At 24.0% G+C, this 27,256-nt stretch overlaps 4 protein-coding genes across 5 annotated transcripts; 2 read left to right on the forward strand and 2 right to left on the reverse strand.

The window, feature by feature from the left end:
- Positions 1–62: 62 nt before the first annotated feature.
- On the reverse strand, positions 63–4,599 carry LOC122499868 (metaxin-1). 2 transcript variants are annotated; one of them, XM_043608426.1, is made up of 6 exons: positions 4,378–4,599; positions 3,628–3,878; positions 2,760–2,925; positions 2,278–2,664; positions 1,919–1,979; positions 63–281 (listed from the first exon to the last, which is right to left on the reverse strand). In XM_043608426.1, the coding sequence occupies exons 1-6, from the start codon at positions 4,462–4,464 to the stop codon at positions 265–267; spliced, it is 969 nt and encodes a 322-aa protein (XP_043464361.1). In that variant the 5' UTR covers positions 4,465–4,599; the 3' UTR covers positions 63–264. The 2 variants fall into 2 exon arrangements, with proteins under 2 accessions (XP_043464361.1, XP_043464350.1); XM_043608415.1 differs by lacking the exon at positions 1,919–1,979 and having other exon boundaries at positions 4,378–4,597.
- A 206-nt stretch (positions 4,600–4,805) lies between these two features.
- On the forward strand, positions 4,806–9,251 carry LOC122499854 (ribonucleoside-diphosphate reductase large subunit). The gene is made up of 10 exons (XM_043608389.1): positions 4,806–4,971; positions 5,255–5,343; positions 5,778–5,955; positions 6,055–6,418; positions 6,561–6,865; positions 6,968–7,519; positions 7,601–7,788; positions 8,155–8,463; positions 8,600–8,788; positions 8,906–9,251. Exons 1-10 carry the CDS (start codon positions 4,935–4,937, stop codon positions 9,110–9,112), a joined length of 2,418 nt encoding a protein of 805 aa, XP_043464324.1. The 5' UTR covers positions 4,806–4,934; the 3' UTR covers positions 9,113–9,251.
- Positions 9,252–11,279: 2,028 nt separating this feature from the next.
- On the reverse strand, positions 11,280–16,093 carry LOC122500162 (methionine--tRNA ligase, cytoplasmic). Its single transcript, XM_043608953.1, has 15 exons — positions 15,877–16,093; positions 15,525–15,676; positions 15,222–15,338; positions 14,963–15,112; positions 14,760–14,879; positions 14,466–14,575; positions 14,258–14,371; positions 14,128–14,166; positions 13,871–14,035; positions 13,452–13,728; positions 12,906–13,284; positions 12,622–12,835; positions 12,221–12,457; positions 11,776–12,088; positions 11,280–11,521 (listed from the first exon to the last, which is right to left on the reverse strand). Exons 1-15 carry the CDS (start codon positions 15,977–15,979, stop codon positions 11,372–11,374), a joined length of 2,640 nt encoding a protein of 879 aa, XP_043464888.1. The 5' UTR covers positions 15,980–16,093; the 3' UTR covers positions 11,280–11,371.
- A 389-nt stretch (positions 16,094–16,482) lies between these two features.
- Positions 16,483–25,190, forward strand: LOC122499800 (N-acetylglucosamine-6-sulfatase-like). Its single transcript, XM_043608322.1, has 9 exons — positions 16,483–16,653; positions 16,824–16,883; positions 17,557–17,763; positions 17,952–18,110; positions 20,819–20,989; positions 21,076–21,277; positions 21,789–22,084; positions 24,648–24,764; positions 24,857–25,190. The coding sequence occupies exons 1-9, from the start codon at positions 16,540–16,542 to the stop codon at positions 25,016–25,018; spliced, it is 1,488 nt and encodes a 495-aa protein (XP_043464257.1). The 5' UTR covers positions 16,483–16,539; the 3' UTR covers positions 25,019–25,190.
- Positions 25,191–27,256: the final 2,066 nt, after the last annotated feature.

Raw genomic sequence — 27,256 nt, forward strand, 5'->3', positions numbered from 1 at the left:
TAAAAATTTTTCTCTTCTTTCCATTTTATGTTTCTCTTTTCGATTTTAAATATTTTCTTTAAAAAAAAAAACATTTCTGGCACGACGTGCTATCTTTACACAAAAAGTGTTAACTTAAACTATTTTTTTTCTTTAAATTTAAAAAAAAGTCTATTTTTCTTTTATTAAAAATGTCAGTTCACCGAATGTTATTCCTCTTCATAATCTTCGTCGTCAAAATCTTGATTATTAAACATATATTCGGTGGAGTCGAAATCGCTGTCTTCATTTTTTGTCGGTACCTTTTAACAAAATAGATTTTTTTAGAATTTTTCTTCTCAAATCAAATTTTCAATTTCAAATCAATTTTTTATTGAGTGTTATAGAAATTATTAAAATGTACAATAAATAGTTTTTTCCATCTTAAAAAACTGTATTCATTTTAATGTTCTTTTATTAAAATTTTTAAAAATCGTAATTAAATTCTTTTGAAGAATTTCTTTGAATTTTTTTAAAATAATGGAGTAACTTTAATAATTTTAATTGAAAATTTTGAAAGCAAATGAATTTTTTTGAAGAATTTTATAGAAATATTTGAAAAAAATTAAATTCTTTCGAGAAATTGAATTACAGTAGTTTCGAAAATAACTGAATTTCTGTAAAGAATTTTGTTAAAATTAAGTTTATTGAAAATAATTGAATTCATCAGAAGAATTTTATTATATTTTCAAAATAATTGAATTCTTTCAATTTTTTTGACGAATATATTGAAAAATTGCATTGAAAGTAATTTAATTTTCATATAGAATTTTTTAAAAATATTTTGAGAATAATTAAATTTTTTTTATAGAGAATTTTAAATTCTTGTTGAAATTGAATTTTATGGAAATTTTTTCAAATAATTCAATTCTTTTGTGTAATTTTATTTAAATTGGATTAAAAATAATTTAATTTCTGCAAATAATTTTAGTATTTATAAAAATAGTTGAATTGTTTCGAAGGACTTATTAAAGATTTTAAAAAATAATTGAATTTATTTTATTGTTTTGAAAATAATTGAATTACTGCAAAGACTTTAACTATTTATTAAATAATTGAATTCTTGCGAAGAATTTATTAAAATTTTAGAAAATAATTGAATTCCTTTGAAAAGTTTATAACGAATTAAAAAAATTGAATTCTTTGGTAGAATTTTTATTAAAATAATTGAATTTTTGCAAAGATTTTACTATTTAAAAAAATAATTGAATTGTTTAGAAGGATTTATTAAAATTTTAGAAAATATTTGAATTCTTTTGTGAAATTTTATTAGAATTTTGTCAAAATTAATTGAATTTTTGCAAGAAAATTTTACTATTTTATAAAAATAATGGAATTCTTTCGAAAAATGTTATTATTTATACAAAAATAATTGAATTCTTGCGAAGAATTATATTTAAATTTTTGAAAATATAAATAATAATAATAATTAATTTTGTACTTCATAAGTAAATTTTAAAAATTTTGATTATGAAATTATTCAAAAATTTATATTTGAAGATAAAAAATTTTGTAATTTGCATAACAATAATAAATTGATTATCACTTTCCGCGCGTAACATTTGCTACTTCATTAATAAACGTTGCATATATTTTTTTACATTTTACAATTTCTAATGAAGCATGCACTTTAATTAATTTTTTTCAGTTTCGAAATTCGTTATCAGTGAAATTAATTTTCTTCTACTTTTTATCGTACTTAATTATTAATTATATAAATTAATTAACACTAATGATAATTATTTAATTTTTATTAATTATATTATAAATATTAAATGTATAATTAATAATCTTTGAGCAGAGAAAATGAAATTAACCGAAAACGAATATTTTTTTGAGTAAGAAAAAAAAAGCTGGGTTAATAATAGGTAAAGGATTTGCAAATTCATGACATACTCACGTTTTCGTGCTTTTTTAGATAATCTAAGAAACTTTCTGTGTCTTATTAAATAAGTTACCACCTAAAAATTGAAAAACATCTGAATTCTGATGTTTCCTGGTCAAATTTTCATTTTGAAATTATATTTTAAATAATGAAGAAATAAATGAAACTTTTGCAAATTTTATATATTTTACGTATAGAAAAAAGAACAGTTAAAATAAATTCATAGAATTTGCAAAACCGCCTTTATTTTTATTTTTTATAAAAAAGAAGATTGATTTAAAAAATTATTTTCAAATTTTCTTGAAAAAATTGTAATTTAAAATTTAAAATTTTAATTTTTAAATTCGTAATTTGGAAACACTTTCTATAATTACCTCTAAAATTCCACTAGCTGTGGCATAGCCTAACATGGCAGTAACGGCAAAAATTGCCGCTAAAATTTTATTTCTCGATTTATTTGGAAAATCCACATCGTCCTCATTTTTCTTTGGTTCAGAATTATTTTTCGTCTTCTCACTCTCGTACGATCTATATTCATATTCGAAATATTTCACCGATATTCTCACGATGAAATTTTCCAAATTTGTACAAGCTTTGAGGTGTGTTGTCAGTCTTGAATTTGGCAATGGTATTCTTAATATTGGCGCCAAATAGGAAAAGACAATGGCATCGAGTGTAGTTGGCGATGAACCGAAAAAATAATCCTTATCACCCAAACGATTTGAAAGTAAAGTTAAACATTTTTGTGCCTTCGCATAAACCTATAAGCAAAAAAAAAAGAAAAGGAAAAATTGAAAATTCTTAGCTAAAATTAAATTACAACGAAATTGTTTTTGCGGAAAATTTTGCAACTCACGTAAGTTTCGATATTTGTAATTTCATCCTCGGTGGGATATAACGATTCCATTAAATTCTTTGCCTCTGTCTCGTATTTTACAGGATAATAATAATTTAATAAAAATGGCATTGCTTTTCCGTACCATGGTCTAATGACTTGTCGATAATTTCTCTCGTCAACCCACCTTTTGGAATTTTTTTTTCGTTAAAATATATATTAGAAAAATGCGAATATAAAAAACAGAATTGAAAAGTGAAAACTGTGAACAGGTTTTCCAATTTAATTTTGTATTTCCCATATTTCCAGACAAAAATTTTGACTTTTTTTCTAACCCCTAAGAAAATTCTGATTCACTCTAAAAATTATTAGATACTCAAAAAAATGTCCTATTACATTTAATTGCAAATTTATTTAATTGGAATTGTATTAAAAATAATTGAAATTCTGCGATGAAGTTTTATTATTTATGAAAATAATTGAATTCATAAAAAAATTCTATTAATTATGAAAATAATTGAAGTTTTGAAAAGAAATTTATAAATAATTTGTAAATAATTGAAAAATAATTGAATTCTTTCGGAAAATTTTATTAAAATAGTAGATAATAAAAATCATTGAATTCTGGAAAATTTTGGTAAATGATTGAAATTTTGCCAAGAATTTTATTAAAATCTTTGAAAATAATTGAATTTTGGAGAAGAATTATTATTATTTACAAAGAGAATTGAAATTTCTATTAGAATTATTGTAAATTTTTTGAAAATAATTGAATTTCTAAGAAGAATTGTATTTCTTTTGAAAATAATTGAATTTCTGCAATCAAAAAAATTTTTTTTTCAATTATTTACAATTAGAATGGAGATAATTGAAAATTTGAAAAAAATACCATATAAATTGTAGTGCTGGAAATATTTCTTCCTTGAGCATAGTGTCGTATGCGTTTACATCCGCGCATTGTTTCGGACTCAATCCAAAATCAAGGCAATAATTATTAACTCGAAAAAATTGTAAAATATTTTTAATTGTATAATCAGTGCCGTATTGATGTCGTAAGACTGGTAACTGACCATTCGGACTTCGAAATGGATTATTTGTTGCGTTTACTTTCAGTGGAATTTTACAAAATTTCGCATAGGCCTGAAAAAAGTAATTCAAAATTAATTTATTTACAAATTAAAAAATGTTGCAATTTTTGTTTCTATTTTTGCAGTTAAAAATAAGAAAAACAGATAAATTAGAAAAAACAAAAATACAAAAAAACCATTATTAATTCTTTATTACAAATTTTTATTTATAAAAAAATATATATAAACAAAATTTGCAATGAATCAAAAATCGAAAACAACTTTGAGTAATTTGAATCAAAATTTTTTGGAATTACTATAAGGAATAAAAAATTAATAAACTTTCAGAAATGGAAAAAAATATTATATCGATTTTTCTTTTAAGAGGTTAAGTTGTGAATAAATTGACATAATTTTACTTCTTCATCTGAAAAGCAATACTAGGATAAAATTTAATAAATTAATTGTTTCTAATAATCATAAATATTCCTAATGTTTAATTCAAAATTGTTTTATTAATAAATTTTAGAAATATTTTTAAAAAATCACATAACCTATAAATAAAAACTAACCAGTGCTTGAAGACAATTAATGTCTATAGAAGGTAAACCCCAATCACCTTTCCATACATCTAATTGAAACGTTTCAACAGTGTTCATTTTTTAAATATTTTTAATCATGTAACTATATATTTATTGATTTTAAAATGATTTAACAATATTAAAAGATTGCATATTTATAATAAACAACATGTAAAACAGGGAAAACAATATTATGTGATCAGTTCACAACATGCGCGTAAAATTTACATGTGGATGTATCCTAAGCAGGGTTGGGTAGTTGTTCATTATTTCCAGAGATAGTGTGTTTTTTTCGGTGTGAATTAGCTTTATTTCGAGACGTAATTTGTCGTATTACAGAGGTTTGACACTAGTTTACAACTCATCTCTGGTTATTGCGCCTTTTCTGCAAAATGACAACAAAAAAGCCCGCTTATTTTAGCTTAAATCCCGCCAAAAGCTAACATTTAACCTCGTGTCACATAGAAGGACATAAAATTATATTGTCTCGTTGAAAAATTATATTTTCTTTAGTTTCTTTAATTTCTAAAAACTGTGAATAGCCGAGAATGGTTGCTAAGGGCAAGATGTTCGTTTTGAAGCGTAGTAAGTATTTATTAATTATAAATATTTCTGTTATATCATCAAAAATGATTGTAGCAATATTCTTTTACAATTCTTTGTTACTATAAAGTTTTCCTTATTTCACTTACTATATAATTAATTTGTCGTATTAAATTGATATTTATAATAAATTCTGTTTTTATATTGATATATGTGGTTGAAAATTGAAAAATTTTAAATAAGTTAATGATTTTATGATACTGCGTATAATCTGTTTTGTTTACTATTATATAGTTATAATTAAAAATTACTATTTTCTGTTTAGATGGTATTAAGGAAGAGGTGCATTTTGACAAAATCACTTCGAGAATACAAAAACTTTGCTATGGCTTGGACATGGATTATGTGGATCCAGTAAGTTATATTTATTTGGGAGCATGATTGCACTCAAATTATCATCATTATATGTAATTGTTATTTTTATTTTATTATTATTTTTTTTATTAAATTTCGATTATTTAAAGAATATGTAAAACATTAATTATTTTAAATAATAATTAGATTTCTTAAAAATTATAGGAAATAAATATTATATTTTTAACAATTAGTTTACTTTCAATTTCACAAGTTCAAAATTATGTAAATTTTTAATTAGATTCCATAGAAATTATGAAAAATAATTATTATTTTTCTCAGTTGGTCCGTAAAGTCCGTATTTTTAAATACTTTCACTGCTTCGAGCCCTGTATTTTAATTTTATTAGTGATGAGTAAATATGTCTTGTCCTTTATTAGAAAATAAAATTTTAATTGTTGGTTCCACTATTTTAATGTTAAATTTGTTTTCAGCCTGCAATTACTTTTCGTGTAATCAATGGACTCTATTCTGGAGTGACAACTGTTGAATTGGATAATCTTGCTGCTGAGACTGCAGCAACAATGACTACCAAGCATCCTGATTATGCAATTCTAGCAGCCAGAATTGCAGTTTCAAATCTTCACAAAGAAACGAAAAAGGCTTTCAGCGGTTAGTTTGAAAAGAAATTTTCTTTTTCACAAAACTAAATATAGAAGCAGAATGTAATTTAAATTTTATGTAATTTAAAATGTAATGTATTATTTACAGAGGTCATAACTGATTTATATGAGATGATAGATAGCAATACCAAAGAAAGAATGTCTATGATTAATGACAATAATTATCAAATTATACAAAAAAATGCAGAGAGATTGAACTCAGCTATAATTTACGATCGCGATTTTAGTTATAATTATTTTGGATTTAAAACACTGGAGAGGAGTTATTTACTTAAGATAGATGGTAAAGTCGTTGAAAGGCCACAGCACATGTTGATGAGAGTTGCAGTAGCCATTCATCGTGATGACATTGACAAAGTCATCGAAACTTATAATCATCTATCTGAACGCTATTTCACTCACGCATCACCCACATTATTCTCTGCATGTACTTTGAGAGAACAAATGTCCAGGTAAATTTAATTTTAATTCTGTTTTAATATTGTCTATTTTTTATTGAGTATTTTCTTAAATATTATTTTCCCCTTATTTTTAGGAAAAATTCCAAAAATATAACTTTAAAAAAATATATATAACTTTTTTTTTTCCTTACAGTTGTTTCCTTTTAACGATGTCTGAAGACAGTATTGAAGGCATTTACGATACTTTAAAAAGATGTGCACTTATTAGTAAATCCGCCGGTGGAATCGGCGTTAATGTTCATTGCATCAGAGCCAAAGGAACTCGCATCGCAGGAACTCACGGACAATCAAATGGTCTTGTTCCCATGATCAGAGTTTACAATAGTACCGCGCGATACGTCGATCAAGGTGGAAACAAGAGACCCGGAGCATTTGCCATCTACATCGAGCCTTGGCATGCTGATGTTTTTGAATTTCTTGACCTAAAGAAAAATACCGGTACCAAATACTTGAAATTTATTTATTTCATCTTTAAATCTTTAAATTTAAAATTAATATTGAATTGATAATTATTTAATTCAATTTCATGAATTCTTTCAGGAAAAGAGGAATATCGTGCAAGAGAATTATTCTACGGTCTTTGGATTCCGGATTTATTTATGAAACGTGTAATGGACGATGAAATGTGGACTTTAATGTGTCCCCACGAATCGCCAGGACTCGCTGACGTTTGGGGAGAAGAATTTGAAGCTCTCTATACAAAATACGAGGCGGAAGGTAAATTCAAACGACAAATTAAAGCGCGTGATCTTTGGACTGCAATTTTAATTTCGCAAGTTGAAACCGGAACGCCCTATATGCTCTATAAGGATCACTGCAATAGAAAATCAAATCAACAAAATATTGGAACAATAAAGTGCAGTAATCTTTGCACTGAAATTATTCAATATTCTAGTCCAGATGAAGTGGCCGTTTGCAATTTGGCTTCAATTGCCGTTAATATGTTTGTCAATGCAACAAGTAGGACTTTTGACTTTTTAAAACTTAAGGAAGTTGCCAAAATTGTTACGAAAAATTTGGACAAAATTATTGACAATAATTTCTATCCTGTACCTGAAGCGGAGAGATCTAACATGAGACACAGACCAATTGGTAAAAAAAACAAGTTTATTTCTAAACAAAAGAAAAATTAGATTTTTATTTGAATAATTTAAATTTGTTTTGAATTTTCAGGTATTGGAATACAAGGATTAGCGGATGCATTTTTGTTGATGCGTTTTCCATTTGAGAGTGAAGAGGCACAAAAGTTGAACACACAAATTTTTGAAACTCTTTATTACGGAGCATTGGAGGCTAGTTGTGAAATCGCAGAAGAAAAGGGCCCCTACTCCAGTTACGAAGGAAGTCCAGTTAGTAAAGGGGTGAGCATTGAAAATGGAAATTATATATAACTTATATTATTATTATTATGCAAATTACAAAATTTTTTATTTTCAAATTTAAATCTTTGAATAATTATAATCAAAATTTAAAAAATTCTCTTATTAAGTACATAATTAATTATTATTATTATTTATATTTTCAAAAATTTTTAAATAATTCTTCACAAGAATTCAATTATTCAAAAGAAATGTAAAAAAGTTCGTTGGAAGAATTCAATTATTTTCTTCAATTATTTTCATAAATAATAAATAATTATTTTCAAAAATTAAGCCCAGAATACAACGATTATTAATATAGATAATTAACTTTCAAATAATTGCATTATTTTATATGACAACTTTCAGATTTTGCAATATGACATGTGGAATGTGACACCGACAGATCTTTGGGATTGGCAAGCCTTAAAGGCGAAAATCGCAAAACATGGAGTTCGTAATTCATTATTATTAGCGCCAATGCCAACAGCTTCGACTGCACAAATTTTGGGCAACAATGAATCAATTGAACCATACACAAGCAATATTTATTCAAGACGCGTTCTTTCGGGAGAATTTCAAATTGTTAATCCCCATCTTTTGAAAGATTTAACGGAAAGAGATCTATGGGATGAAGATATGAAAAATGAAATTATCGCAAACAATGGCTCAGTTCAGGTATGCATTATAATTATATTATTAGTATTATCAAATAATTACAAAATAAATGTGTATTAATTATTTATATAACTAAGACGATCGAGTGATAAATTCAAATATTTAATAAATTTATTTACATTGAATTTTCTTTCAGGGAATTGCTGGAATTCCAGACGACTTGAAAGAATTATACAAGACTGTGTGGGAAATAAAACAGAAGACAATTTTAAAAATGGCTGCAGACAGAGGTGCTTTCATTGATCAGTCTCAATCTTTGAATGTTCATATGTTAAAGCCAACGACGGAAACTTTAACTAGTATGCATTTCTACGGATGGAAAATGGTAACGAACTATGGCACTTAGTTAAATTTAATATGTCAATTAATTTACTTTGGTAATTAGTATTATTTAATTTAATACTTTGGTATTGTTTTTAATTTTTAAAAAATTTTTTTTCAGGGCTTAAAGACAGGAATGTATTATTTACGCACGAAGCCTGCGGCAAATGCATTACAATTCACTGTCGACAAGACAAGACTGCAAAAATCAACTGCTGTTAAGAATGGCACTGATGTTGAACAACAGGAAAAAAAAGTTGAGGACCTCGAGGCAGTTTTAGCGTGTTCGCGTGAAAATGGTGACGCTTGCATGTCCTGTGGAGCATAAAAAGTACTTAATTTCAAAAATAATGAGACATTAATGCCACTTTCAGTTTTATAATCGACATTTTATGCATTTTAGATTATTAAACCTTGTAAATAAACATTCGATAAACGTCCTATTTAATAAATTCGTTTTCATATTATTCTGCGTGTATATTATTTATTTTATCATTAGGAAACATTACCTGAGTTTTGAAAACATATAAATCTTAATTTTTTAAATACTTTTTCTATCATTTCTTTTTTAAATTAAATTATATTTGTATATGTGACGCGCTCTCAAGAAAGGAAGAAAAATCCTAAATTGAGAGTCCCGACCAAAGAACCATTTAATTAATTTTTTAAGACTAAAAATTTTCGACTTCTAATTAAAGAAAGGATTTTAAATTCCAATTTCTTGCAACTATTTCGTATTTTTAAATAGGTATATTTAATATTATTTCAAAAAATTTAACGCAATTCATCGAAAGAATTCAATTATCTTGATAAATAACAACATTTTTCGCAGAAATTCAATTATTTTCAGTAATTTTAATAAAATTCATTACAAAATTCAATTCTTTTCAAAACTAATAAATTTTTTCGCAGAAATTGAATTATTTCCAAAAATTAATAAAAATTTTCGCAGAAATTCAATTATTTCCAAAAATTTCAAAAAAAAATTCTCGTCAACATTTCAATTATTTGTATAAATAGAAAAATTCTGATCAGAAATTCAATTATTTTAAGAAATTATATAAAAATTTATTGCAAATTTCAATTATTTTCAAAAGTAATAAAATTTTTTGCATAAATTCAATTATTTTCATAAAAAATTCTCATCAACTTTTCAATTATCTTTATAAATAGTAAAATTCTTTGCCGAAATTCAATTATTTTCAGGAATTTTAATAAAATTCATTGCAAAATTCAATTATTTTCAAAAAATTCTCATCAACATTTCAATTATTTTTATAAATAGAAAAACTATGACTAAAAATTCAGGAAATTAAATAAAATTCATGGCAAAATTAAATTATATTCATAAATAACAATATTTCTGACAAGAATTCAATTATTTTCAAAAGTTTTAAAATTCTTCGCAAAAATTTAATTATTTTTATAAATTTCAAAAAAAATCCTCTCAACTTTTCAATTATCTTTAAAAAATAGCAAAATTCTTAACAAAAATTTAATTATTTTTGGAAATTTTCGTCAACAATTCAATTATTTTTATAAATAGAAAAATTCTGATCAGAAATTATTTTCAGGAATTTTAATAAAATTCATTACAAAATTTAGTTATTTTTAAAACTATGTAATAAAATTCTTCGCAGAAATTTAATTATTTTCATGAATTTCAAAAAAGAAATTGTCAACATTTCAATTGCTTTTATAAATGAATAGGAAAATTCAATTATTTTCGCATGACTTGTAATAAAATTCATTGCAGAAATTCAATTATTTTCAAAAAATTCTCGTCAACATTTCAATTATTTTTATAAATAGAAAAATTATGACTAGAAATTCAGGAAATTTATTAAAATCCATTGCAGAATTAAATTATTTTCATAAATAACAATATTTCTGACAAGAATTCAATTATTTTCAAAAGTAATAAAATTCTTCTCAAAAATTTAATTATTTTTATAAATTTCAAAAAAAAAAAATTCTTGTCAATTTTTCGATTATCTTTCAAAAATAGCAAAATTCTTACCAAAAATTCAATTATTTTCAGGAATTTTAGTCAACAATTCAATTATTTTTATAAATAGAAAAATTCTGACCAGAAATTCAATTATTTTAAGAAATTTTAAGAAAATTTATTGCAAATTTCAATTATTTTCAACAGTAATAAAATTTTTTGCAGAAATTCAATTATTTAAAAGAATTTTTTATAAAATTCTACGCAAACATTTAATCATTTTCATAAGTAATAAATAAATTCTCAAAGAAATTTTTGAAAAGTTATTAAAAATAATTGATTTAGAGACGAATTTAAGTTAAAAATTGTAGACAATAATAATTAATTTGAAATAATGATAACAATTTTGAATAAGTTACAGTAACAATATTTTTATATATAAAACAATTATTTTATCACTCAGTCATCTTTATATTTATTTTGAATACCTATTATTAATATATTTAAAAAAAAATCTTTTAGGATTACGAAAAATTTAAATCATCCATTTAAATATGTATAATTATTTTTTATTTCAAGAAATTTTCAATACGTCTTAAATATACAATTATTATTATGATTTAAATTCATTGTTATCATTTACTTTTTGTGCTTGGACTTTTTTTCAGTACTGGTTTTCGCGGCGCCGGTGCATTCTGCCAATTGCTTCTTGAGACTTAATAATAATTCAACTTGTGGTTGCCATACTGCTTTTGGTTCCTTGGACTTGAGTTCGCGGACTAAAGTTGCCTAAAATAATAGAAATTGTTTTTTAGAGACACGTTGAAATAATATTCGTAAAATCAAATTTATATTAAATTTGTAATAGAATTTTGATTAGTAATTAGTAATTAGTAATTATTAATTATAAATTATAAATTACTAATTATTATAAATTAATTAGTAATTAGTCATTTCAGAAAAAACGACTAATTGCAAAAAATTGTTTTTTAGAGACACGTTGAAATAATATTCGTAAAATCAAAGATTTATTAAATTTGTACCTGTTGGAGTATTTTGTCCTCTAATTCCTTAGCATTTTGAGGAGAAGACTTAACTTGTTCTCCAGAATACTTTTGACGCAAAGCATCAACCTGTTCAGCTTCTATTTTTGTAAACAGTGGCGATGGTTTACCAATTTTGTGTCCAGCGGATAATATCGTTGTTACAAGTTCAGGAATGTAGCCGTATTCCTTCTCGTCCATTCCCAACTGTCCTCTTAATTGACGGGCTGTGCTTGGCATGAACGGACTCAAAAGTGCAGAGAGCAAAGCCGCTAAATTAGCACAAATACCAACAACAGTTCCAGCTCTTTTTCTGTTTTCAAACAAATTTAATCAATTAATTAATCACCCGGTTGTCAAATTAATTAAATACTAAAGTGATAAATTCGTTATATCATCATTCTAATTATTATCATTGTTCTAAGGCAGTAGATTTATATTTTACCTGTCCTTTTCAGAACCCTTCATTTTTACCCAGGGCTCTTGTGACTGAAGATATTGATTTCCATGTTTCGAAATTGCAAGAACGTGCTTTAAAGCGTCTCTTATTTTTGTTTTCGAAAAACAACTAATGTAGTTTGTTAATTCTCTTTGTATTAAGGCTAAAACTATATAGTCATCTTGTTGTGGTTCCATAATTGGTATTTTTGAGTCGAAATTCTTCTCGACGAACATAAGACCTCTGTTAATGGGGAAAAATGAGAAAAATTAATATTTTAATTAATTTAAAGAAAAATTCTCCTCAACATTTCAATTATCTTAAAAAAAATAGCTAAATTCTCATAAATAATTTAAAAAATTAAATAATATAATAATTATATAAAATTATCTGTATTAATAACTAACCTATTTACGAAATTGCCTAAGTTATTCAACAGCTCGCTGTTTGTTTTGGTAGCCATGTCAGTCCAAGAGAAATTGGAATCTTGATTTTCTGGTCGAATGTACGCCAAGTAAAATCGCCAAACATCTGCTGGAATTCCTGTTTCAATTGCATCCGTGCCGAAAACTCCAGTTCCTCTCGATTTGGAGAACTTCTTATCTTCGTAGTTGAGATATTCTGCAAAGGAATTGTACTTAAACATTGTACTATAATTATAAAATAAACATTTAATAAAGTAAAATATTACCAGTCGAAGCAATATGTTTAACTAAGGTGTGTCCTTGATCAGCAGCCAAGAGTGTCGCGGGCCACATAATTGCATGGAAAGGAACATTGTCCTTCGCCATAAATTGATATAAATCAACCTTCTCAGTAGGTTTCCACCATTTCTCATAAAACTTGGTGAATCTTTTGGTAATACTAATGTAACCCAATGGAGCATCGAACCATACGTAGAAAACTTTATCCCGATATCCTTCCAAAGGAACCGGTATTCCCCATTTTAAATCCCTTGTAATACATCTTGGTTTCAAACCATCTCGGAGCCATGGTCTCGTTACGGCTCTCGCTATTGGAGACCATTTGCCTTCCGCTTCGTTCACCCATTCATTCAATTTATCCTGAATCTAAAAAAATTTACAAAACGGAAAATTACTTTTTTTGAAAATGATTAATTATTAATTTAAATTTAAAAAATAATTATTAGGCTTCACAGCGTAAAATAAGTTCAGAAAAAGAGGTAAATTTTGAAATAGGGGAAAAACTGAATATTAAAGAATGAGAATTTGCTTACTTTAGGTAAATCGAGGAAAAATTGAGTGGAAGCCTTAATAATTGGCGTCTTACTGCAAACTTTACAACGGGGCTTAATTAATTCAGTCGCGTTAATAAGATGCCCACATCCATCACACTGATCGCCTCTTGCATCTTCATATTTGCAATCCGGACAAATGCCCTCAACAAATCTATCTGCTAAAAATCGATTGCAGTTTTCGCACAATAGTTGATTTACAGATTCAGGAAAAATATAGCCTTGTGACTTGATTCTCAGAAACATTTCTTGAACAATTCTGAAAAGAAAAAAAAACATCAAAATACAATCCTGAAGAATATTACAATAAAATTATTTATCGTGACAATAAAATTAAAAATAAAATGTGACTCGTTTCAAAGAAGCAAACGAGAGTAAAAGAAAAGTCACTCATCACTTACTCGGTTTGTTCTGCTGTCGTGGTTCTTCCAAAATAATCAAAACCTATATTAAACCAACGATAGACATCATTATGGATATTGAAATATTTATCACAAACTTGTTGCGGTGACAATTTCTCCTCGAGTGCCTTTGCCTCCGTTGCTGTTCCATATTCATCCGTTCCACTGTAAGTAAATAATTCAAACATTTAAATACTGACTCAAAACAATTTGAAATAAAAATATTATAAATAAAAAGGATATAAGTAAAAGATTACCATATAAAGAGAGTGTTGTAATTCCTCTGACGACAAAATCTGCAAATGAGAAAAAAATACTGTTAATACTTTCAAATACTTTTCACTCTTCTCTCTGAATTTTCACCCAATTTTAAATAAATATTCAAACCTTGCAAAAATATCAGCTGAAAGAACACAACCAATGATATTTCCTAAATGAGGAACGTTATTCACGTAAGGAAGAGCGGATGTGATGAGAAAATTCTTTTCAACGGGAACAGGCCTGTAAAATAAATGTTAAATAGTAAATAAATGTAAAATAAATATAGTAATATAATGAAAAGACAAAAAAAATTGTATTATATTTTCCAACATACGTAGGATACGTTGGTTCGACTGAACGGTACGATGAAGTTGTCCAACTGTCTTGAATTAAACGAAGTTCGTCGTCGCTTATTGCTACTTCACTTTCAGTTTTAATATTTGCCTGAAAATTAAAGATTGGTTTAAACAAATGTTTTTATTATTATTACTATAATTATTATTATTTTTTATTATTATTATTATTATTATTATTATTATTATTATTATTATTATTATTATTATTATTACTATCACTCAATCGTCAAATAATTAAAAAATTAAAGTTTCAATTTATTATTATAACTTACATCATTGATTGGTTTAGATTGTTTGCCACCAGTATAAAAATTAAGAGGAAACCAAGATGTTGCTTGAATGCATGATATTCCTTTTATTCCTCTATCACAATTGAATTGTTTTAGCGATTGCTGAATGGAAATTTCAAATATCAAAATAAAAATTTATCAAAAATAAAATATCTGATATCCTAATTAAAATTCTACACACTCACCTGAACTATTCGATTCGTTTCGATATTTTTTAACCAATTTTCTATATTAAGAAACTCTTTGGATATTAAATTACTAATTTCAGGAATATCTGCAGCAACCCAAAGAGATACCCACAGAAATAAATCCACAACTGAAGCATCATTTTTTGCCTAAAGAAAATAATTTACAAATAAAAATATATTCATTAAAATTATATCTACTCATTACTAAACACAATAAAGGTACTTTATGATATCTTTTCTTTTTTATCCAACTTACATGAATTAAGTACTTTTTGTCTTTTAAAGCTTCATTCAATTCTTTAAACAGAGACCATATCCGAGGTTTATGAGACGTGTCCAATGTTCCTGAACCACAATAAGACACTAGTGCTGGCTAAAAAGATTGTAAGAAGCTTAGATTATTTTCTTAAAACCCTCAACATTAATTATTTAAATTTTATAATAAATTATTTTACTTCGATTATTAAAAGTGTTATTTATCAAAATATTGTAAATAAACTTCAAGAAGAAGAATTTTATCATAACGAAAAAAAAAGAAAAAGAGAACATTTTCTATTACCTGCAATTGAGTTATGTCCCATTCTAACCACCTGTTAGTAACAATGCGGAATTCTTCTTCAGTTTGAGATAAAAACTCAACAGCGGCAAAAGTACTAAAAAGTTCAAGTCCTGATGTTACCTCTAAAACAGGTAATCTTCCCAGATTGTTGTCTAAAAAATAATTTTCAAACAAATTAGGTATTTGTGTACATACACTTGTCAAAAGTACAATAAGAGTAGGATATTTAAAAAAACCAATTTTCAAGGCTTAAATTTTCCTAAGTTTTCACTGGAGATTCACATAAAATTATAAAGTAAAAAAGTAAAATTTAGAAAATTATTCTTAGTGTGTTTATAGGTTATGTACTTACGGGTTAATGCAACTTCTTTTACAGTAATTTCTTTTCCTGCTATATTAGCGGCAATGATAAATTTTAAAGTATTAGGATTTCCTTTATTCGTTGACACAATCATTTTTCTAAATAAATCAGTAAATATAAATAACAATTAAAATATTAATTCGATCATATACAAAAAATAAACACGTGAACAAGAAATCATTAGAACATCTGCTATGATCTGCTACATGGCAATATAAAGGTGCATTTACAGCGTTTACACCTTTCGAAATATCGTTCACACCCATTGCAACATTCTTTTTTCTACCGACAGGTGTAAATGCACCCTAAAAGTAAAGGTGTTTTACCTCCGGTATTTTCTTCGTGTGGCATATTTTGATTGGCTTTGTGACAAACATTTCATTCTCACTTTACATTTCAGTGAAAATGAAAAATTAGCCTCCAAAATCAATCAAATTATCGATTCGATCGTGAAAGAAAAATTATTCAGGTGCATTCGCTTGACGAAATACCGGAGGTGCATGCACCTTTACGATGCACTAACGCAAGCATGTAAACGCAGCTTAAGAACCATTTGACTATTGTGAATCTAGCTTTAGTGTTACACAGTGCTGCCGCTGCTGCGATATCGGCGATATCTCTGTTTATTACCTAAATGTATTTTAAAAGTATATAATGGGGATTAAAATATGTTTTCTATTATTAATATTATGTTACACAAATTTAGTGTCAGGAAACAATGTTGTTTTAATAGTAGTTGACGATTTGGATATAGAATTAGATGGAATGGTAAGTAACCAAATTTTTCTTACATTTTCTCGGTATTTGAAAGTTATATATGTATACAAAACGACCGGTAGCACCGGTAGAAACTTGCATGATATAAAAAGTTTTTTAAATTCTAATAAAGGAGAGCTTTTTCTTCTAAGTTTTCTAAATTATAATGTGATAAATTTCAGGTACCATTGACACAAACTAAACAATTAATTATCGATGAGGGAACTGCTTATATTAACAATGTGAGTACATATTTTCTACTTTATTTAATTTTCTCTATAGAAATTGAAAAATTTGCCCCTAGAAGTTAAAATTAGATCATTAGATTCGAAAATAAATTATTTGTTTTAAGTTGAATATAAGAAAACGTGACGCGCTTCCAAGAAAGTCAAATGAATTATAGGTTATGTTCGGGTTACAATTATTTTAATTAAAAGTTCGTTTTTAATTATTTAAATTTAAAACCAGTTTTTATTGACTATTTCGACTGTAATACAGACTTGAACTTCAATATTGTTATTGTAATTGATAAACTTTCTGTTTTTTCACTCAAAAAAGTATAAACATAACCTCAAACTTTTTGCTTCAATCTTCATAATTTCAATTTTATGAAATTATATTTTATTATTTATAATTATTCGACTATTTTTACATTTACTGTCATAATTTTATTTAAATATTTATTTAAATAATCAATTTTAATTTAACAATAAATAAATTTATAATATAATAAATTTATTTAAATAAACAAATTTAATTTAATTTAAAAGGAAATGATAGGATTTTACTCGAGTAGTGAATATTAAAGAGCCGATTCTTCGTAATTTGCGTTAGGGAAATAAAAATAAAAATTAAAAAAATGTAATAACATGAATAGTGTTGTAAAAAATTACTAAAATTAATAATTTTGTTTAGTACGCTGCAGTGCCGATTTGCTGTCCAAATCGGGCATCAATTTTAACAGGTCGCTATCAACATAATCATGAAGTTTTCAATAATAGTATTAGCGGAGGTTGTTATAGTCAAGAATGGCAAAATGGTCCTGAAAAATATACTTTCGCTGTTCATTTAAATAATAAAAAAGGATATAGAACTTTCTACGCTGGAAAATATTTAAATCAAGTAAATTTTTTTGCTTCAAAGTTTAGAAAGAATTATTACCCAGAGAGTAATAATTACCATGAGAGTAAAGTAATAATTAATTCCTTATAGGAATTACCATTAATTTAATATAGGAATTAATTTTTCATTATTAGATTTACAAAAGTTAGTTTTTTTTTTGTAAAAAAGTAACAATTTTTGTATTTTAGTATGGTTTACATGCTTCTGATGAATTAAAAAAGCCCCCTGGTTGGGATCATTGGTACGCTCTTGTAGGAAATTCGAAATATTATAACTATTCTCTATCAGTAAATGGTACTAAAGTAAAACATGGTTTTGAACCGGAAGATTATCTTACAGACGTTATTGTGAGTATATATTGGTTAGAATTCATTTCTGTTTCATTTATATAGTGGAAATGATAGTTTACAAAAAAAATATAAGGTGAATTATTTGGCGCCCATATTAAGTTATTTGAAAAATCAAAAAAAAAATTACATTCTTTCTTGATAATCTGTAAAAATGATAGTATAATCAGGCCTCGGATAGATCGACTTTTTTCGTCTTTTTCAACGACTATTTTCCAAAAATTGAGTCTTTTTTTGACTTATTTTCAAATGTTCCTACTTTTTCGACTTTTCTTCCAAATATTTCAAGAAAATACTACTTTTTTGGTATAAAATGCAAATTACTTCGATTTTTATAGGTTTAAAAAATACCTGTATTTAGTCTAATACTTTAAAATTCATTTTTGACTTATTTATCTATCATATAGTTAAATTTTCGAAATATTTGAAAATTGTTTAAATAATTGGAATTTTGTAAAATTGGATTAAAAATAATTGATTTTTTAAAAGTATTTCATTTAAATTTATAAAAATCAATTTTTGAAAAATTTTAATTGCAGATTTTTAAATAAATGAATTTTCAAAAGTTATAATAAAAAATTAAAAATAAAATTAGTTTTTAATAAAAGTATATTAAGAAATTAATTCAAAAAAAGCAATTCTTAAAATTTTTTTATTTTAATTTTTTAAAATTCAATTATTTTCAATATTTTCTGTTTCAATTATACATTTTTGAAAATTCAAAACATTTCTATAAGAAAATAATTACATTAAAATTTTGTTGAAAATCTAATTTTTTTGGAATTAGATTGAAAATTTTGAAAAAAATACTTATTTTCAAAAAATTGAAATTAAAATTCTCCATAAAACTGATCAGTTTTTTAAATTGTAAATTCAATTATTTTTAAAAAAAACAACATTTATAATAATCTACAGAAATATAAATTAAAATTTTTAAAAATATACTTTATTAGAAATTTGTATGATTAAAATTTTGGAAAGATAATATATTTTTAAATTTACATTTAAAATTTTTCAAAAAATATGACTATTTTTTAAAATTTTTCAAAAATTCTTTTAAAAAAATTCAATTATTGTCAAAAAATTTTACTACATTTCTAATATTTTTAAATTTTTCAATTATATTTCATTAAAAAATGTAAAATCTTTTAAAAATTATTAAAAAATACTTTTAAAAATTTAATTCAAAGAATTTTTTTTTACAATTTTTGAAAATTCAATTATTTTTAATATTTTCAATTACATATTTCTAAAAATTCAACTACAAAAAAAATTAAATTAAATTTTTTTTTAAATTTAACTTTTTGGAATTATTAGTAAAATTTTGATGAAAAAAATTATTTTCAAAATTTTTAATTAAAATTCTTTGAAAAACTAATTAGTTTTTTTAAATAGACCTAATATTCTTCAAAAAATTTGATTATTTTAATATATTTTTCAAAAATTCTATTTTAAACATTCAATTATTTATCAAAATATTTTATTACATTTATGATTATCTACAGAAAAGTAAATTAAAAATTTTAAAATTATGCTTTAAATTCTTATAAACTTATCCGATTAAAATTTTGAAAAAATAATGTATTTTAATCATTGCAATTAAAATTCTCCATAAAATTTGATTAATTTTTAATATATTTCAAAAATTTTTTTTTAAAAATTCAACCATTTATCAAGAAATTTGTCTAAATTTCAATTATTTAGAAATTTTTCAATTATATGTAATTGAAAAATCTATTAACATTCAAAAATTATTTTAAAATATTGTTAAAAAATTAATTTTAAGAATTTTTTTCTTGTAATTTTTTTCAACAGTTTCGGTTATAGATTTTCAATAAATTATCTTAATAACTTTAAAGAAAAATCATCAGGCGTTGCAGTTGCAATTATAAAAAAAATTTTACTTTTGTATTTAAACAATTGAATTTTCGAAAAATTTTCGAAAAATCATTAAAATTAAAATTAAAATTAAAATTATTAAAAATTATTATTAAAATTATTATTATTATTATTATTATTATTATTATTATTATCGATAAAGAAAAAAAGTTTAGTTAAAATTTGTTATAAATAACAAAATTTTAAAAGTAGGTATTGCAGTTTTAATTTTTAAAAATAGTTATAACTTTCAAAATGTTTGAAGTCGAAATTTTTAAAATTATTTAAATTCCCATGGAAAAATAAATGAGTATTTAAATTTGTGCATTTAACCAAATTATTTAATTTTTGACTAATTGAATTTAGAATGTAGTGAAAAATCATAAAAATGCAAAATGAAAATTTTGTGACAATACTGAATTAAATAAACGACTTTTTCGGTTTTTTTTTAATCTTCAACCGTCTAAAGCAACTTTTTTTGCACCTGAAAGTTTATCCGAAGCCTGTGTACAAAACACTAAAGAAAAAATTGATTTGATTCAAATAACCGATTACTTGACTTATTATCATTGAAATATTTACTTGAATCAAATAATTTTTATTTGAGTCGATTAAATGGTTCAATTCATATTTGCTTTTCAAATACTGACAATTATTGGTTCAAATACCTTTTAGTTGATTTAAATAAAAATTATTTGATTCAAATAAATATTTATTTGATTCAAATAAATATTTATTTGATTCAAATAAATATTTATTTGATAATAAACGCGTCACATTTTTATTGCACTAATCATATAGTTAAGCAATGTTTTTCTTTCCTTTTGCAGAAGCAATATGCAATTGATTTTATCGATACTCAATCAAAAAATACTCCTTTTCTTATGGTCTTAGCTCCTCCAGCTGCTCATTCGCCATTTACTCCCGCAGCTCGTCATAATGACAAATATCAAAATATTCAAGCAAAACGAACATCAAGTTTTAATAATCTTCAAAATAGAGTAATAGTTACTTATATTTTAATTTTTTTTTTTTTTGTAATTTTGAAATCCTACCGCAAATATAATTAGTTTGTTGGCTATTTTAGGACAAACACTGGCTGGTGAAAATGGATCCGATTCCAATGCCCGAAAATTTATTGCCAAAATTAGATAAAGTTTATAGGAAACGTTGGGAAACTCTCTTAGCTGTTGATGAAATGATTGCAACTGTTTACAATGCTCTACAGAGTAAAAATTTACTCGACAGTACTTATATTATTTTTACATCCGATAATGGTTATCACGTTGGTAAGAATTGGGGATAATTTTTTTAATTTCTTCATAAAAAATCTCACTGTTTACTTAAAAGTATTAAAAAAAAAATTTTTTTAATTAAAAGGAATTTATACCAAAAATGTGGATTAAATTAGAATTCGATCTAAATTTTTGGCATCAATTTTGATCCACTTTAGTATCAAATTTGATACTTTCAAGATAACTGTATTTTGGTACTAAATCGTAATTTTTGGTTCTATTTTAATACCGAAATCATAACTTAGAATCTTTTTTTAATATTAGATGATATTCATAAAAATTCTTATCAACTAAATAGAATCCTGCGATAAGAATCAGAATCTTCATATTCCGCAGCATAGGGGAATATTTAATTTTAGGATCTTTTAGGATCTTTATCAATTTTTATTAGGAACTGTTTGAAATCTGATATTTAAAATTTTTAAAGTTTACTAAAGGTTCGCTTTTTTATTTTTGGGGAAAATTCGTTATCATAATAATAAATACCAAATACTGTGCTTCTTAGGACAATTTGCCATGCCATTGGATAAGAGACAACCTTACGAAACAGATGTTCACATACCGTTGTATATTCGAGGACCAAAAATTGATAAGCTGTCAACTGTTGTTGCACCTGTTAGCAGTGTTGATATTTTCTCGACGATTTTAGATATTGCTGGACTCAAATATTTTTCAGATGGGATTTCAATGTTGAACAATAATTTAACTACTGACAGGACTTTATTGATTGAGTATAAAGGAGAAAATTCAGGAGGGTATCATGATGTTAAGTGTCCAAATAGTAATGATCCACATTTGGCCGTTAGTATTTGAATTTATTATTAAATAATTTAGGCTTCGCACTCATCTACTAAAATCTACTATTTACTATACTGTTTCCACAATTTTCTACTATTTAGGAACTTTTTTTAGATTTCAGGCACTAAAACCTACTATTCCTGTGTTTTTTTATGAGAATTTACTTTAAATTCGCTAATACTAGAAATAAAAAAAACTATTCTTAAAAATTATAATCAAATTCTTTAAAACGATTCAATTATTTCCAAAAAAATAATCGAAATTCAATTATTTTCAATATCTATAGTATTTTCATAAAATTTCGCAAAAAAATTCAATGACATAAAAAAATGATAAAATTCATTCAAAATTCAATTATTTTCATAAATAATAAAATTTCCACAGTGATTCAATTAATTTTGAATCGCATTTTCAAAAAAATTTCGAAAAAATAAATTATTTAACAAAATTTTTGTACAATTCTTTTCAATAATTGAATTACTTTCACTAATAATAACATTTTTCGTGGAAATTCATTTATTCAATAAAATTTTTGATGAAATTCTAAGCAAGAATTCAATTATTTTCATAAATAATAAAACTTATCGAAGAATTTCAATTATTTTTAATAGTATTCGAAATTAATTAATCGAAAAATTCAATTATTTTCAAAAATAATTCTTTGAAAGAATTCAATTATTAAAGATAAATAACAAAATTATTCCCGAAAATTCAACTATTTTGAGACATTTTAATAAAATTTTTTTACAAAATTCAATTATTTTCATAAATAATAAAATGCTTTGTAGGAATTCAATTATTTAAAAAAAAATTAACAAAATACGACATAGACATTCAATTATTGTCAAAAATTTTAATACAATGATTTGTAAAATTTAATTATTTTTAAAAACTATTCGCAATTCAATGATTTTCCATATCTTCTATTTTCATAAAATTTCAAAACGAAATTCAATTATTTTTAAAAATAAAGTTTTTCACAAGAATTCAATTATTTAAATTAAAATTTTCATAATATTTATTAAATTTCGAAAAAATTAATTATTTAAAACAATGTTTATAAAATTCTTATGAGGAATTCAATTATTTTTGAAAATTTTAATAAAATTATTAGCAACTATTCAATTCTTTTTATAAAAATAATAAAATTCTTGGCTGGATTTCAATTGTTTTTAATTCAATTTTACAGGAATTGCTCGAGAAATGTAATTATTCTTAAAAAATTTAATTTCAATTCCCCAAAAAAATCAATTTTTTAACAAAATCGTTTGTTTAAAATTCTTTGGAAGAATTGAATTATTTACAAAAATATTAGAATTTTTTACAGGAATTCAATTATTTTTTTAGATTTTAATAAAATTTTTCCCTAGAATTCAATTATTTGCATAAATATTAATAATTCTTCGAAAGAATTCAATTATTAAAGATAAATGACAAAATTATTCCCGAAAATTCAATTATTTTGAGGCATTTTAATAAAATTCTTTGCAAAATTTAATTATTTTCCGAAATAACAATATTCATCACAAGAATTCAATTATTTTTAAAAGTAATAAATTTCTTCTTGGAAATTCAATTATTTAAAAAAGTTCTAATAAAATCGTTCACAAGAATTCAATTATTTTCATAAATAATATAATTATGCTTTTTGGGAATACAATTATTTTCAAAAAAATTTAATAAAATGCTAAATGCCACAGAGACATTCAATTATTGTCAAAAATGTTGATTGAATTCTTTGTAAAATATAATTATTTTTAAAAACTTTTCGCAATTCAATGATTTTCAATATCTACTATTTTCATAAAATTTCCAAACAAAATTCAATTATTTAAATATTTTTTTGTAAAAATCTTCGTAAGAATTCAATTCTTTTAATGAATAATAAATAATTTCTCAGGAATTGAATTATTTAAATTAGAATTTGCATAAAATTAGTCGAAAGAAATGAATTATTTAAAAATTGTTATAAAATTCTTTGCAAGAATTAAATTATTTTTATAAATATTTAAATTGTTTCATGAATAATAAAATTTGTTGCAGGAATTGAATTTATTAGCAGGATAAGAAAGAAGTTGAATTTTTGATGAAAATTAGGAAAAAATCAGGAAAATAAAATATAGAATGGAATTTTCGTCAGTGTTGTCATTTTGTGAAGTTTCTAAAATGAGTTTTTTTGGTCGTCAAGTTTAATTTTTCGATAGCTACTTTTTTTTACTACTTTTTTTAGTTTGAAATCTACTTTTTGCTATTTTTAAAAAATTAATTATCGAGTGCGAAGTCTGAAATATGCATATAATATTGTAAATAATAGAAAATGGAGACACAGATAATTTGTATTCGTTAAATAATCAGTTTACAGCAAGCTTTATTTATAGTTCCAGTTTTTCTGCAGATATCAAATTGAGACAAAAAACGAATCAGTTTTTTGTTTTTGTTTTTTTTTTAAAACAATTTTTGTCTCAATTTATTGACATCTTTAGAAAAACTGCGATGTTATTAATAGTAGTTGAAAAAAAATATGCAAATATTGATATTATAAACTGAATTATTATTTCTTTCGAAGGAATGCAGTGAAGAGTTTGCCTGCAAGTGTCAAGATAGTACAAACAATACTTACAACTGTATTCGTAGAATTTCAAAAGTATATAATAATGTATTTTGCATCTTTAATGATAATCAGGTAATAACTTTAAATTTTTCTCTTCATTCAATTAATAGGGAACTGATCATTAAATTAACAATATTGTTACATTTCTAATATATATTTTACAGTCTTACATTGAATATTACAATATTACCCAAGATCCAGAGCAATTAACTAATCTTGGCTACACAATGAAAAGCGGAAAACGACACAAATTCAGAAAAAGATTGAAAAAATTGCTAGAGTGTAAAGACGAAACCTGTATTTTTATTGGAGCTAAGGAATCTTAATTCATTATCAAACTTTCAATGTAGACAGTATTCTTCAAAAGATTTACAGCAAGTTATAGCAATAAGTATACAATTTTAAATTGTATGTTGTGGGTTATGGGTAAAAATAATATTTAATTAAAGGAAAGGAACAATTAAAACAAAAATAATATTTATTTATTATAAATATTTTATTTTTGAAATAAACTCTATGGAGAAAAAATGAAAATGCTCCAACTGTCTATTATTTTGTTTCCCTCTTTGCTTATTATAAATTAGGCTAAAAATTGCGGACCGAATAATATAAAATTTTATTCGGTCCACTTTTTTTAATGCTTCCATTCTTTAAACGAGGAACAATCTTTGATTTTCTATAAATTTTTGCCGAAGGAACTAAAATCTTTGATTTTCTATAAATTATTGCCAAAGGAGCTAAAATCTTTGCTTTTCTATAAATTATTGCCAAAACTGAAATCTTTGATTTTCTATAAATTATTGACATAGGAACCAAAATCTTTGGTTTTTTTTATATATTATTGCTAAAGGAACCAAAATTTTTGGTTTTTTATAAATTATTACCAAAGGAACCACTGAGCTATACGACTAAAAATATAATATTCTGGTATTTTTGCATTGAATTTAAGAAAAAAACCTGAACGTCAAATTTAAAACATTGAATTTATGGAAATGCGGTTACAGCCGATAAAGATTTTCGCCAAAACCTATATACGCAGACATAAGAATAACTCGTCTCTCCCTTCGAGTACTCGATTGTTTTCTTTGCAAATATTTTTATTAGGGTTCTCTAGAACTTGAATTTATCTGGAAAGCAATCCAGCTTAAAGAAATACCGTTTAGCACAAAAGGCTTTAAAATCTATTGTAAATACTGTATATTATTCATAATCTTAAATGTATGATAAAAGTATTATTAATGTTACACAAGGTTTGTTGTCATCTATAACTTTTTTTTTTTTTTTTTTGACTAAAACCGAGGCTAGAACTTTATTTTTTAAAAAAAGAAGGCAGGGCTCGAAGTAGGTCCGTAAATCCTGAAAAAGTCCGTAAAAGTCCGTTTTTTTGAAAAAAGGTCCGTAAAGTCCGTAATTTCATTTAAAAAGGATGAAAAGTTCGTAAATTGTACGATATAATTTGGAGAATTTTTGAGAAATTACAAATGATTGCAGAAATTCAATTATTTTTAAAAGTAATAAAATTCTTCGCAAAAATTCATATATGTTCAAAAATTTTTTGAAATTCTCGTCAAAATTTCAATTATTAGAAATATTAAAATTCTTCTCCGAAATTCAATTATTTTCAAAAAATTTAAATAACATTGTCAACATTTCAATTATTTTTATAAATAAATAGCAAAATTCTTCTCCGAAATTCAATTATTTTCAAAAAATTTAAATAACATTGTCAACATTTCAATTATTTTTATAAATAAATAGCAAAATTCTTCGACAAAATTAAATTATTTTCAAAAATTTTATTAAAATTCATTACAAAAATTTCAATTATTTTCATAATTGACAATATTTATCACACGAGTTCAATTATTTTCTAAAGTAATAAAATTCAATTATTTTCAAAAATTTTAATAAAATTCATTGCAAAATTTGAATTATTTTCAAAATTAATAATATTCTTCGCAAACATTAAATATTGTTCAATATATACTATTTTCATAAAATTTACATACCAAAAGAATTTAATTATTTAAAAAAAAAAAATTTAATAAAATTCTACAAAAACTTTTAATTATTTTCAAAAAATAATAAAAATTTCACAAGAATTTCATTAATAAAAAAATTTTTTTTTATAAATTTCTTCGTAATCATTCAACTATTTTCATAAATAATACAATTTTTACTGCGATTCAATTATTTTCGTAAATAATAAAATTCTTTTTAGGAATTCAATTATTTTTAATAGAATTTTAATCGAATTCCTCGAAAAAATTCTTAAAAATTTTATTAAAATTCGTCCAAATAATTTAATTATTTAAAAATTTGTTGATAAAATTTTTAATAGGAATTGAATTCCAAGAAACATTCAATTATTCAATAAATTATTTATTTGCATTTTATTTTTATTTGAATAATTGAATTCTGGCAGAATTTTCTCATAAACATTGAGTTAAAATCTTAGATTATAATAATTGAATTCTTTCGAAGAATTTCATTAAAATTTTAAAAATAATTGAATTTTATTGAGTCATTTTTTTAAAATTGTCTTCAAAAATAATTGAATTTCT

Source organism: Leptopilina heterotoma, unplaced genomic scaffold (genome assembly GCF_015476425.1).
Source record: "Leptopilina heterotoma isolate Lh14 unplaced genomic scaffold, ASM1547642v1 Lhet_101, whole genome shotgun sequence".
Lineage (NCBI taxonomy): Eukaryota > Metazoa > Arthropoda > Insecta > Hymenoptera > Figitidae > Leptopilina > Leptopilina heterotoma.